The sequence below is a fragment of the Bos taurus genome, chromosome 11 (genome assembly GCF_002263795.3).
Source record: "Bos taurus isolate L1 Dominette 01449 registration number 42190680 breed Hereford chromosome 11, ARS-UCD2.0, whole genome shotgun sequence".
Taxonomy (NCBI): Eukaryota; Metazoa; Chordata; class Mammalia; order Artiodactyla; family Bovidae; genus Bos; species Bos taurus.
Window position 1 is genome coordinate 19,189,894 of NC_037338.1, and position 13,507 is coordinate 19,203,400.

General features: G+C 41.4%; 1 protein-coding gene across 2 annotated transcripts in view; it reads left to right on the forward strand.

Annotated features, from left to right (window-relative positions):
* The window catches only part of VIT (vitrin), a 123,561-nt gene that overhangs the window by 32,431 nt on the left and 77,623 nt on the right, over positions 1-13,507 (forward strand). For both annotated transcript variants that reach the window (XM_010809893.4, NM_173971.2), the window contains 1 exon segment: positions 5,373-5,438. In XM_010809893.4, the coding sequence (XP_010808195.1) occupies positions 5,373-5,438 (66 nt within the window).

Consider the following 13,507-nt stretch of genomic DNA (forward strand, 5'->3'; position numbering starts at 1 on the left):
TCAACAGCTGCACTTATGGGGAGAAAGGAGCCTAAAAAGCCTAAGGCTGCACCAGAAACATGCATTCTGGCTCCAACTTCTGTCCCCACCCCCTCAAAAACAGCAGATTTAGCCAAGATATCAACCTTGACTTTGGCTTCTTTTCTATAAAATAAAAAGATGACCTCCAAAGCTCCTCCCAGCTTCAATATTCAGTGATCTGAAGTATAATTTATTGATTTATGTGATTATAGAGAATAAGTTGTCCTGTTTCTGCCATGGAACTCTGATGTATTTGATGGTAGGTGTTTCATTGAATATGCAACTCCAAATCGAAGCATAGGGGTAATTGGAGCTGATTTAAAATGACCTGCATTATGAATCAGCTTTTAGGAAGGTACTGTGAACACTGTTAAAGAGCACCAGAGCTGGACAGTATTTAAAGCAGTAAAAACAGATGCTAATCAGAAACCACTGCGAGAGGGGAAAGGAGAGGCCAGTGTTATACTGGGCTCAACTCCGAACACAACAAGAAAAAATGGGGATTTATAGCCAAGGCGCAGGTTGCAGAGGTCAGGGAATGGAAAAGACTGAGAGGATAGCAAGGGAATAGGGAGATTCTTGCAAAACTGACTAGACAGTATTCTTGCTAAAGGCAGACCAGAATGATCAGATATCAAGAGCGCAAGATTCTCTCTAAACAAGATTCTTGCTAAAACCACATGGTGGCGGCCCTACAAGGACAGAGGCACAAGCCCAAGGTCAAAGCCTTGTTGAGAAGAGGGCTTAGAGGAGCCTGACTAAAGTTGGTCAAGGAAAGAGTCCTTGTTAACACCACCTGAGTTAGTATCCTGAGTGGCACTAAGGGATCGAACAGGAAGTTGATGGGCTAGAATGAGGCATTCTTATAAAAGTTCTAGACACATATTTTGCATTCAGTAAGTATTTACTAATTTGATCACTGGCTAGATGTTCTGGCACTTCATGTCTTTTCTTGAATGTAAATGGATTCTCATTATAATTTATTACCAACAGGAAAAGTGGAACACAAGGGACTATTAACCATGCCAATGATTTTAGAAAGCGTTTTTCATTGTTACATCAATATGGTATCAATATGAACAAATTAAAGAACAATTGTCTTTTTCTAACAAGAAAAGAAACATTCTATAAAAAATATAGAATATATATGTGTGTGTGTGTATGTATTTACAAGAAATATACTTTGAAATGGGAAAAACACAGAAAATACAAAATAGGAATTATAATTCCGCCATTATTAAAATTTTGGGATTTTTTGTTCCAGGTATTTCTCTCTGTATATGTTTTAATTTTGTCAGAGTCAAGATTACGATTAGAGCTTTCCAGGTCATTTAATCTTCTGCTGCGCATCATTCGTAATCAATGCTTTGTTTGTTGTTGTGGTCGCTAAGTCATGTCAGACTCTTTGTGACCCCATGGACTGTATGGTTAATAGTCCCTTGTGTTCCACTTTTCCTGTTGGTAATAAATTATAATGAGAATCCATTTACATTCAAGGAAAGACATGAAGTGCCAGAACATCTAACCAGTGATCAAATTAGTAAATACTTACTGAATGCTTAATATGTGTCTAGAACTTTTATAAGAATGCCTCATTCTAGCCCATCAACTGTATGGAGTCCATGGAGCCCACCAGGCTCCTCTGCCCATGGGATTTCCCAGGCAAGAATACTGAAGCGGGTTGCTATTTCCATCTCCAGGGAAACTTCCCAACTCAGAGATCAAACCGCTTCTCCTACGTGGCAGGCGGAATCTTTACCATTGAACCACCTGTGAAGCCCTAATAAAAGCTTAGGATTCCCCTATTGTTGGGACATGTTCAACCTTTCATTACTTCCAGATTGCTATTAGAAATAATGCTCTGGTACCTCCTTGGTGGTCCAGACTCAGTGTTTCCACTGTAGGAGGCGCAGGTTCTATCCCTGGTAGGAGAACTAAGATCCTGCATGCAGTGCTGTGCAGTTGAGAAAAAAAAAAGATAGAAAGGAAAAGAAATAATGCTGTAATGAATATCTTTTACATAAATCTAAATCTTTGTCTATATTTTTGATTCAGTTCAGTTCAGTTGCTCAGTTGTGTCCGACTCTGTGCCACCCCATGGACTGCAGCACCCCAGGCCTCCCTGTTCATCACCAACTCCCAGAGTTCATTCAAACTCATGTTCATCGAGTCCGTGATGCCATCCAACCATGTCATCCTCTGTCGTCCCTTTCTCCTCCCGCCTTTAATCTTTCCCAGCATCAGGGTCTTTTCCAATGAGTCAGCTCTTCGCATTAGGTGGCCAAAGTATTGGAGTTTCAGCTTCAACATCAGTCCTTCCAATGAATATTCAGGATTGATTTCCTTTAGGATGGACTAGTTGGATCCTAGTTAGATATTTCTGATAATAACTTGGGATATATTACTAAGTATATATTTTCTAGGACAAAGAATAGAAACGCTTTTTAAGGCTACTGAAATGTATTGCCCATGGCTTTCCAGAATGACTCTACCTGCTCAGAATTTACTAACCATGTACTGGACTGCCTTAATCCCAAATTCATGCCAGGAATAACTATAATCCTGAGTTCAATATTCAGTACACAATAGAGGAAAGAATAATGTCATTTTGCTTTAGCTTGCATTTTTTTAATCATTAATGATATTTAACATTGTTTCAAGCTAACTCATTTGTATTTTCTCTATAAATTATCTGGATGGTAATGTATTTAAACTGTTGAAGTTTTAAGCAATTGCACCTCAGCCATTTTAACCATCCTGATGGCCACATTAGAGAAAAAGAGAAGTAGAGGAAATTTTTTATTTGAAAAAATAATTTTAATATTTACTTTGTTTTGAAATGTCAAGCATGACTAGTGAAAGGTGAGAACTTTTCATGTTAGTCAAAATTGGAACACTGAATTCTTTAAAACTGAGAAGTATTGTTGCAGAGTTGGTAAATCATGATTGCCCTGGAACTTCAGACTCTAGACTTGATCTCCTCAAAGCCTCTAGATTCTAATGGCCTCAGTGGCCAGATAACTAACTACTCCCATGCAAGTACTTTCAGACCTGTGTTCTGCTTTGACTTTGAAGTGAGCATCAGTCATCCATCTCTGTGCTCTGTCTCTTCCTACAAACAGGAATACAAAACAGATTTTCCTCTCACCCCAATTCTAAGGCAATAGCATTCCATTGCAATTCCAAGGTACCACGAAGGGCCCTGATGATGAGGAATGAAGATTTGCTTCAGGGCACAAGCACTTTTGTGGCCTTACTGACCAGCCCTCCCCTTGAGGAGTGGTTTCTGGGCAGCTTTAATTAACAAGCATCTAAGCTGAGGGGAGGGCCTCTGTCTGCCACTGCAAATAATGACTTTATTAACCACTGCTGTAAAAGTGAACCCAGCTCTGCATGTTTTAAGCCTGGAGGGTCTTGGGTGAGCAAAAGCGAGTGATGGGGTGGTCTTACTGAAATATTTATAGTCCTAATGATACTGAGACTTATAAACCACTCGCCACAGGCACACAGCCCCAGAAGGACAGAACTTGGTTTTCCACCAAGAACTGATAACCAAACTTATTACTATTTAGCTCTTTCTACTTAACTTGCATCATTTTTTCTATATATTTATTATCCTTTTTTTTTTTAATTCTAGAATTCTAGCTATTTATTTTTGTGTATAAAATGAAGATGCGGTCTTTGGATAGAGTTAAATGACACAGAGACTACTATAAAAATCAGACCTCCAGGACACTCACACCCACCCAAACCCCAGAAGTAAATAACACCTAAAAAATGTTTGCCTTCATTCCGCTTGGCTAGATTTTTGGTTTTCACTCAGTTCTCTTTTATGGTTCTGTTCTTGGAGGACATGTTATGTCAACTGTCCAGGCCTCAACGAGTGCTAAGCAGTCAGAACTGGGGATAATTCAGGAGGTACATTACTGGCACAGCCCAGCTAGAGAATCATAAGATATATAAAAATTTTTCTTAATCAACACTTGGTGACATTGCCACTTTTTTCTTCAAAGACAGTTGCCAATTAAAGAATTCCTAAGTCCTGATTTATGCCTCAATCAAGCATCTATGCTCTGTTAAATAAAAAGTTTAAAAGGCACAGAAAGTAGGAAGTAAAATGCCTGTTTTAATTATTCTACTGCCTCATGTTCACCTCCAGAATCCCAACTGCATCCAGAAAATGGGTTTCTCAAAAGAGTGGCTAAAATGGAAGTAAGTTACAGCAGTACCATCTTTGGGTAGGTAAGGTAGAAGAATTCCTGGAGAGGAAGGAAAAAGAATAGAGACTGAGCAGCCTTTTGAAAGGAAAAATGTGCTTTTCTGTTTACCAGTACAATTAGTGTAGGTACAGAGGAATGAGAATTTTCAGAGATTATTAATAAAAAATTGCTCTGAGAAATTTTCACAATACATGTCAAAAATTTAAGTGGGCATATCTTTCAGACAAGAAATTGTATTTGGAATGTTATTTTAAGGAAATAATAAGAAATCCATGCAAAGAGGAAGCTATTTATATTAAATAAGGAGTTGCCTCAATTATGATACATCCGTGCACTGCAATATTTTGCAGGCAGTTAAGATTATTATGGGAGGAACGTTGAATGACCGGGAAAAAAAAAGGTCTCTACATGTCTTTAAGTAGAAATATTGGGTTGGCCAAAAAGTTCGTGTGGATTTTTCCATAAGATGGTATCAAGAATGCCAATGAACTCTTTAGCCAAACCAATACGTTTATGACACCTTGTAAACAGTATAAGCATCATCAAAAGTCTGTTTAAAAGCACCCACATGAATACACACACACAGAAAAGCCTGAAAACGTTACCCTTTTGCTTTCCTCTATATTTTCTGTAGTACTGTTTTTGTGCATTTTTTATACTCTTCTACCAGCAATATCTATTATTTCGGTAATAAGGAAAAAACGGTCTATGTTATATTTTAAAAACACAAGGCTTAAAGGAAACAGCGTGGAACAGAAGAAAGAGCACAGGAAGGGCCTGGGCGCCCATCTCGCCTCTGTCATGCATTCCTGGGTCCCAGCAGAGCAGTGGGCTTCTCTAGACCTGTGTTCCTGTCTTTGAAAAGTAAAGATGGTGGAGTTGGTGTGGTGAAATTTAGAGACAGCAAAACAAAGGACAGATAGCCAAGAGATATTTTTGAAAGGCCCTTTCAGCAGAGGCTAAGAAAAGCACAAATGATACATCTTATTTCCTCAACCATAAAATAAGGGGAAATTAGTTTTACTAATGAGAATACTTCAACATGTGATTGAAGCAAGTAAAAAGGTCAAAAGAGAGGAAGTATCTAGTGAAATAATACTGATGAGATTTTTTTGCATTTTCTTCATGTAGTTTTGCTGGTGACCGGAATACAATCTAATCAAGAAATGACGAAGAAAATGAAAAGGCCCAAATTCAGTAAGTAAAGCTGCAATTCCTCACTAGTACAAGACTTGTGTCTTCCATGTGGAAGACTGTCACACTTGTCTCAGTTAATTTGGAAAGTTTAGGGGTTTTTTTGTTTGTTTGTTTTGGGGTTGAGTTTTATTTTCTTATCCCAATTACTTTGCACTCAGACTAATTATGATTCTTAGTACCCTTTTGACTGTAGCCCACCAGGCTCCTCTGTCCATTGGATTTTTCGGGCAAGAATACTGGAGTGGGTTGTCATTTCCTTCTCCAGAGGTTCTTCCTGATCCAGGGATTGAACCGATGTCTCCTGTGTCTCCTGCATTAGCAGGTGAATTCTTTACCCACTGAGCCATCAGAGAAGTCCATTATTTGTTGTATTTTATTCCAAAAAGCATTTGAAATACAAGTTCTTATTTTAGGGTAGATATGTTTCACTATATTAGAAAAATTCAAAATGTATATACAAAGCCAGACAACACTGTGTCTCTATGACTAATGTGAAGTAGGCATTTTTCTGCCATGGAAATGCTGTCTCAATTCCCCACACCAGAAAATTCAGTCTGGCTAATGCAAAAATCCAGCAAAGCTGCCCACCTTCCAGCATGCCCTGGGATCAGTGGATAATCTCACAAAAAAATTCACACCCCATCAGTGATAAGAGAAATAATTAATTTCATTTTTGGCTTCTAGTTAAGATTAGACAACAGAAAATCCAAAATAACCATAGATTAAATAAGACTGAATTTCCTTTCTCTCTCCTATAAACATAGTCTAGGCTTTTATGGAAGTTTCACAATCTTCGGGGACCCACACTCCTTCTATTTTGCCGTTCTGCTTTTCCCAACATGGCTCTCAACTCATTGTCCAAAATAGCTACCTCAGCTCCATCCAGCATGTCCACATTCCAGTCAGTAGGAAGGGATGAAGAAGGTGACATATTTACTCCCTTTAAAGATAAGTCCAGGAAGTCAAATACACCACTTTGACTTAAATACCATTGACCAGCATTCAGGGAGAATAGAAAGGTCTTGATTTCAAGAATCTACATACCCCCTAAATGCAAGGTGTTCTATTATTAGGAAAGGAGAGAAAATAGATGTGGGGGTGGGGGGGAACTAGCAGAATGGGACAGAAATGGAAAATCTCACACTCAAATATTCTGAGCACACTGAACTACCTGGATGTGAATTTGTAGACTCGACGGAGGCTTGGATTAAGGTATATTTAAGAAGGACCATAAAAGAAAGACTTGAGGTACATTCAGTGTTCTGTGCTCTCTACAACAGAAACTTCTGTTTAGGCATTAGATTTAGGTGCCTTGAAATCAGCAACATTAAAATTCTGAAATAGAAGAAGAGATGTTTCACGCAGCATTTTTTTTTTTCTGTTCCTTTAAGCCGTTTGTGCATGACTTCCTGTTGAAAAGAGACCAAAAGGGCAGCCATCCACAGCCTCCTAGCCTGAAATACTAAAAAGGAATTAGTTGTTTATTTATTCCTGTCAAGGCTGAGAGCCAAGAGAATTGGCCCAGGGGCAGACGTGTGTTCAAAACAGTGATTGGGTTAATATGGAAACAAATGCACACCCAAGTATGAATTCCTTTGGATTGTTTCCAGTATCTTCATTGACTCATATACAAAAATCATGAAAGATTCCATGATTACCATGACAACAGTTTTCAGTGACTATGGAAGTCTGTGCTAAACGACCCAAGGGGAAACCTCTTAGAGAGATCTCAAATGGATTGAATTTCTGATATGCTAAATTCTAACCTTATTCACAAAATCTCCCTAGTGAGACAGCATTTTTGAGTCAATATATGCATGAAGTTTTTTCTCTAATTAGAAACTCTGTCACAGTCATTAAAAAGGGGGAAGATAGATACAAGGAAAGTAATAGGATATTCCCAAAGTATGGTGATATCTGATTCTTTACTTCAGGAGTATTTCCAAATTGTAGTCTACAGCTTGAGCCCAAAGTAATTTTCATTTTTTCTATTCAACGTTGTTAATCTGCCACTGGGGCAGGTGACTGATAGTAAGGGAGGCACATCATTCATTCATTTGACAAGTACTGATTTGGTGCCAGGTACTGTTAAACACTCAGATACAACAGTGATTGAGACTCAGACTTTGCCCTCACAGAGCTCAAAATCTAGAGAGGAAGAAAGGCAAGTCACCAGGCAACTATGATGTCTTATATATATGCTAGGCCTTGGGAGCTAAAGGTACTCCAAGAATATAGAGAAAAAGTTATGTATCTGGGAGGGTTTCCTGGAGGAAGTGACACGCCAACACTGATATCTGAAGGCCAAATAGGGATTGATCAGGCAAATGTGAAGAGAAAAGAGTGTTAGAAAGGAAAAACAGCATCCCCAAGGCCTAAAGAACAGAAGGAGCTAAAAAATCAGTTTAGTATCACCGAAGTTTAGAGTGGGAGGCAGATGTGTTGAAATGAGAGATGGAGGGGTAAGCAGGCACCAGATCACAAAGAGCTTTGTTACTGTATCCAGCAATTTACAGTTCATCATGAGGGCAATGGGGAGCATTTCAGTGCAGGTTATTTAGGCTCAATTAGCAGAAATCCAGGAGAAGGCAATGGCACCCCACTCCAGTACTCTTGCCTGGAAAATCCCATGGACGGAGGAGCCTGGTGGACTGCAGTCCATGGGGTCGCTGAGGGTCAGGCATGACTGAGCGACTTCACTTTCACTTTTCACTTTCATGCATTGGAGGAGGAAATGGCAACCCACTCCAGTGTTCTTGCCTGGAGAATCCCAGGGACGGGGGAGCCTGGTGGGCTGCCGTCTATGGGGTCGCACAGAGTCGGACACGACTGAAGCGACTTAGCAGCAGCAGCAGCAGCAGCAGAAATCCAAGGGCAATTTACGCAAGAAAAAAAAGGAGATTTGGGCAGGACAGGAAGTATCTTGCAGAACCCAAGGCTGGAAGGGCAGATGGAACTCACTGGGACTGTACCCCAGGCAGAAAGACCCCAAGAATTGGTGCCGCCACTCCTCTCTATATGTCTGCCTCACTGCCCAAGCCCCCACCCGCCCAGCCCACCCCCCGCCAACTCTGCTTCATGCAGACCATGTCTCTCAGTCCTGATTTCAAATCCCTGAGAGAGAAACTCGAACTGCAGCAGCATAGGCTGGGAGGATGGTTTTCAAAGAAGAGTAGAATGATTAGGGTTGTGTTAGGGAAGTAAGACAATCCTGCCAGCAAAAAGCAACAAAATCCCTTCCAAATATATGAAGAGAGAAGAGAGAGAACACAATATATTAGTGAGTCAGTACTACACATAGACACGTGTCTACAGATAGGATGAAAGTACCTACCAAGTCTCGACAGAATTTCACACCAACAGTGAAGTGGAAGACAGAACAATTACAACTTATCTTAATTCCAGGAAAGACAAATGCATGTACCTGCTGTGTCTTTGTATACCCAGAGAGCCCTAAGCTCCTTCTGGAGCTAAGTATCTAAGGATCAGAAGTCTGGAGACCTTGCACTCTGATGCCTGGTGAAATTTGAGAGACACTAGATTAGATGCACATAAGGTCAGGGCTGCTTATAGACGCAAATGTGAAACCACGGTTCTTTCAGTGCACTCCGTTTCTCTCCTGGCCCACCCTCAGTTCTCCCCAGTGTTTATTCAGGACTAAAAATCTTCACCACCCAGAGGGCTCAAGGTAAGATAACAAGGGAGAGGTCATCTGAGAGTTTTGCTCAGTGGACAGTTTACTGACACCAATTTGCATGTAGAACTACTTTCTGCTCCTGAAGATCTAGTGATCAGACATGGTGCCATGAGTTGGCAGAGCCGGATCTGAAATTCAGGTCTCTGTGAGGCTCAAGCCCAGATGCTTCCCAGTGCCTTGTCCCAGACTAGCCAGAATTTAGGAATGAAGTATCTGGTTGACCAAAAAGTTCATTTGGATTTTTCTGTACCATCTTATGGAAAAACCCGAATGACTTTTTTTGGTTAACCCAATATCTGTTGTTTAGAAGCAGATGAGGTGCTAAGATAATCAAGTGCTGACCAAATAGGAAATAAAAGAGATGTGGGACAATAGAGGAAATGTGGGAAAAGGAGTTTCTTCCTTTGACTTGGCCTGAGACCTTGGGCCACACTTGTGTATCTCCTGTCTCTGCAGAGGGTTACCGTTACTTTAGGTAATTGTCACTTTCTCTCCTTACTTCCTCCGCTTTCTCATTTCTTTTTCTTCTCAATTCTTTTTTCTTCCATTTCTTTGGTCTACCCATCGCCTCCCAGGGGCCCCTTTGGATGTTGCTCAGCTTCATTGGCGGACCTTTGGACCAAGAAGGTAGTACGTGTTGAAAATAATCTCACATGGGGGTTTTACAGAAGGGAAAGCAAAGATAAAAACAGTGGAACTAGTTCTTGCAGCCCTGCTCCTCCCACTCACGTATGACCATTCATTCCAGGCCAGCATTTTGCTGTCATGTACAGAGCTGTATTGGGTACAATTTTCTTCTGTCACTTGGCTTATCACATGACCTTACTTTATAAATCAAATCAAGTGTGATTCCAAACTGCCAATTGCCAAGGGCTGAGATATTAAAATTCCCTCATTAGTGGGCTTCCTCCTGCCCAGCTCCAGTCCTCGGGAGCCTTGTACAATCTACAGCATTCAGGGAGAGCCCCTGCACTGCTCAGTGTCCAAACCCACGTTACTCCTAGAAGCTGAATAGCTCACCTGTTTCATAAATGGTGGGATCTTGGAAATGTGGGGAAGCCTCATGCCTAAGGTTCTACCCAGAGGGGCACCACCCCAGGTATTGTCCCAAAGTGATGCTCACCCAAGGCAACTGTTAGGGAACAGAGGCCTTTCCCTTACTGGGACCTACCCGATCACTCCCACCTCCCAGTCGTGGAAGGTCATTTTCTCTCCATCACTCTTTGGACTGGCCAAGCCTAATCCCTCAAACAAGAAGGATTTAGAGTACCTAATTCCCAAAGTCTTGAGGGAGGGTTGCCAGGTAACCCCTGCCCTCTCTCTTGCAACCATGAGCCCCAAATAGGAGAGCACAAAAATCTGACTACCTCCTTGGAACAGTAAGAGGGGAAAATACAATAAAAATAAGCATGTGAGTATGAAGAAGGAAATGGCAACTCACTCCAGTAGTCTCGCCTGGGAAATCCCATGGACAAAGGAGCCTGGCAGGCTACAGTCCGTGAGGTCGCAGAGTCAGACATGACTGAGCACACGCACACAAATGTCTTAGTAAATTAACCTGCTGTATGGTGCCGAGTAAAGTTTACCATTCCGAACAAAATGAGAGTTTTATCAAGTTTTTTACACAGGTGACTTTTTCAAGGCTCTCATTTTCCTGCTATGTTTTGGAGCCATAGATCCGACCTTACCCACAGGCACATCACTGACATATTTAATCAGCATAAACCTATTTACACAGTTTCTAACAAATGGCCAAAATGCGGTTGCATTTTTCTTGATCGTTGAAGACTACAAATAAAGGTTGAAGGATTTAGTTGTGTTCATGAAACTCTTCTCCTAAAGTAGTCAAGATACCTTGTGGATTTTAAGGATTAACTTCATTTATGTGTAGATTTCACCTTCAAAAAAGGCTTTCTCTTCAACTTATGAGCTTTTTAGTCCATACTGTAATAAACACATCATACTTTTCCCCATAAGTTATGGGGAACAGCTCTAGCAAAGTCCCTGACTGGCAGAGTTCCTATGCTAGAGAGAGAAAAGCTTTTAAGTTGCAAAATCTCTTCCATAGCATTTCTACATGTAAGGAAGCCCCAGGAGAGCTCCAGAAGCATCGGACTTAGTCTAAAGTGGGGTCAGATGAGATAGTGTTACCCAGGTGAGAGTAGTGATCATTAACTCCAAAACATTATTGCCTGCCCATTCTGCAAAGTCTCTGACTTTACTGAGCACCCGATCTCACATAGGGTAAAATAAAATTGTGCACAGGAAAGCCTTCCTGGACCCAACAGCCACTGCCAACACACCAAAAACCAGTTTACATGGCTCCAGGGTACGCTACACTTCCTCTACTGTTCACTTACTGCACATTATTATAAGAGCTTTAAAAATATATATGTATATATATATGTAATCTGTCTTTTCAACTAGATCAAAATCACCATGAACTCATAATTAGTGCTCATTAGGTATTTGCTGGATGAATGGATAAACAGCAGAATGAAATAGAACAACAGCAGTGAAACAAAACACTATAAAATAAAGCAAAATGTGGTAAATGTTACAAAAGAATAATAAGGGGACTACAATAGGATTCAAAGGGCTCCCAGGTGACACCTGCCAATGCAGAAGGCATCAAAGATTTGGGTTCGATCCCTGGGTCAGGAAGATCTCCTGGAGGAGGGCATGGCAATTCACCCCAGTACTCTTGCCTGGAGAATCCCATGGACAGAGGAGCTTGGTGGGCCACAGTCCATGGGGTCACAGAGAGTCAGACATGACTGAAAAGACTTAGCACACACATATGATAGGATTCATACTGGTTTCTTGAAGGAGTATTTGAGATAGGACATGAAAAATCAATGGAATTTTACAGCCAGAGATAGGTGGGAAGGCTTTCTAGGCTTTCCATATATCATGAGTGAGATGGCATCTGGAAATAGTGAGTGGCATGATTTGGCGTGACTGTTGGGGCATCACGGGAGATGCAGCTGGAAGATGGGTTAGGACTAGGTAATGTCAGTCTGAGAAGCTTTGTTCTTTGCCATTCTTTAGAGGGTGGGGACACTGAGAGTGTTCTGAGCAGGAAATCTACATGATGAAGATAACAGTCTGCAAGATAAACAACAGCAAGATATTCCCTGCAGGCAGTGAAACCACATTCTGAAATATTTCCATTATACTGGAGTCTGTTGAAATAGTCTTAGCTTGGGGTGAAATGTATTACCTTTTACTCACTTAGTTCTCTCCAGTAAGTTAACCTTAATACCATGTAAAGCATGAAACTATTTTTGCAATCGACCTTGAAGGGGTGGATAATTCCCAGAGGTACTACCTCAGTATGAGGAGGTAACTGTTCTGCTGCTGGTGCTGCTAATGCTAAGTCGTGTCCAACTCTGTGCGACCCCATAGACGGCAACCCACCAGGCTCCCCCGTCCCTGGGATTCTCCAGGCAAGAACACTGGAGCAGGTTGCCATTTCCTTCTCCAATGAAAGTGAAAAGTGAAAGTAAAGTCGCTGAGTCGTGTTCGACTCTTAGTGACCCCATGGACTGCAGCCTACCAGGCTCCTCAGTCCATGGGATTTTCCAGGCAAGAGTACTGGAGTGGGGTGCCGTTGCCTTCTCCGGTAACTGTTCTGGGACTTGGTTATTGATAATATTGGAGCTATTGAAGACATACGCCTCTGTGAGTGTAGGATTTGGTATAGCACACACACAGCTTCCTCACTGAGCTCATATGTTGTCAGCTGTAGCAACTGGTAAGTAACCCCCAATGTTTTCTTGCTCTTTAGGTGTTGGTACCAAGAACACACTTGGTTCCAACACGAGTGTCTTCACACAGACTTGTGCCTGTGCCCTCTCTCAAACCATGAAAAAGGAAGTGGATTAAATTCTAGTCCTCCTTCTGGTGTGTAGGTGAGAAAGAAGGCCAACTCTCTGCTACAGAATTTTAGTTGAATAAATTCTACTATGGCAATCCTCAGAAATAATAGACAAAGAATGCAAGGAAAATGGCACTAGAAGAGTTGCCTTGCAAGTGTTTGGGATAAATGCACAGATGTGTACAGATACACACAAATGCACACTAACACACTCACACAGACAACCTATTTACAAGACATTTCCTGTATTCACCCACTGCTGCTGCTGCTGCTGCTGCTAAGTCGCTTCAGTTGTGTCTGACTCTGTGCAACCCCATAGACGGAAGCCCACCAGGCTCCCCCGTCCCTGGGATTCTCCAGGCAAGAACACTGGAGTGGGTTGCCATTTCCTTCTCCAATGCATGAAAGTGAAAAGTCAAAGTGAAGTCAGTCAGTCATGTCCGACCTTCAGCGACCCCATGGACTGCAGCCATCCAGGCTCCTCCATCCACA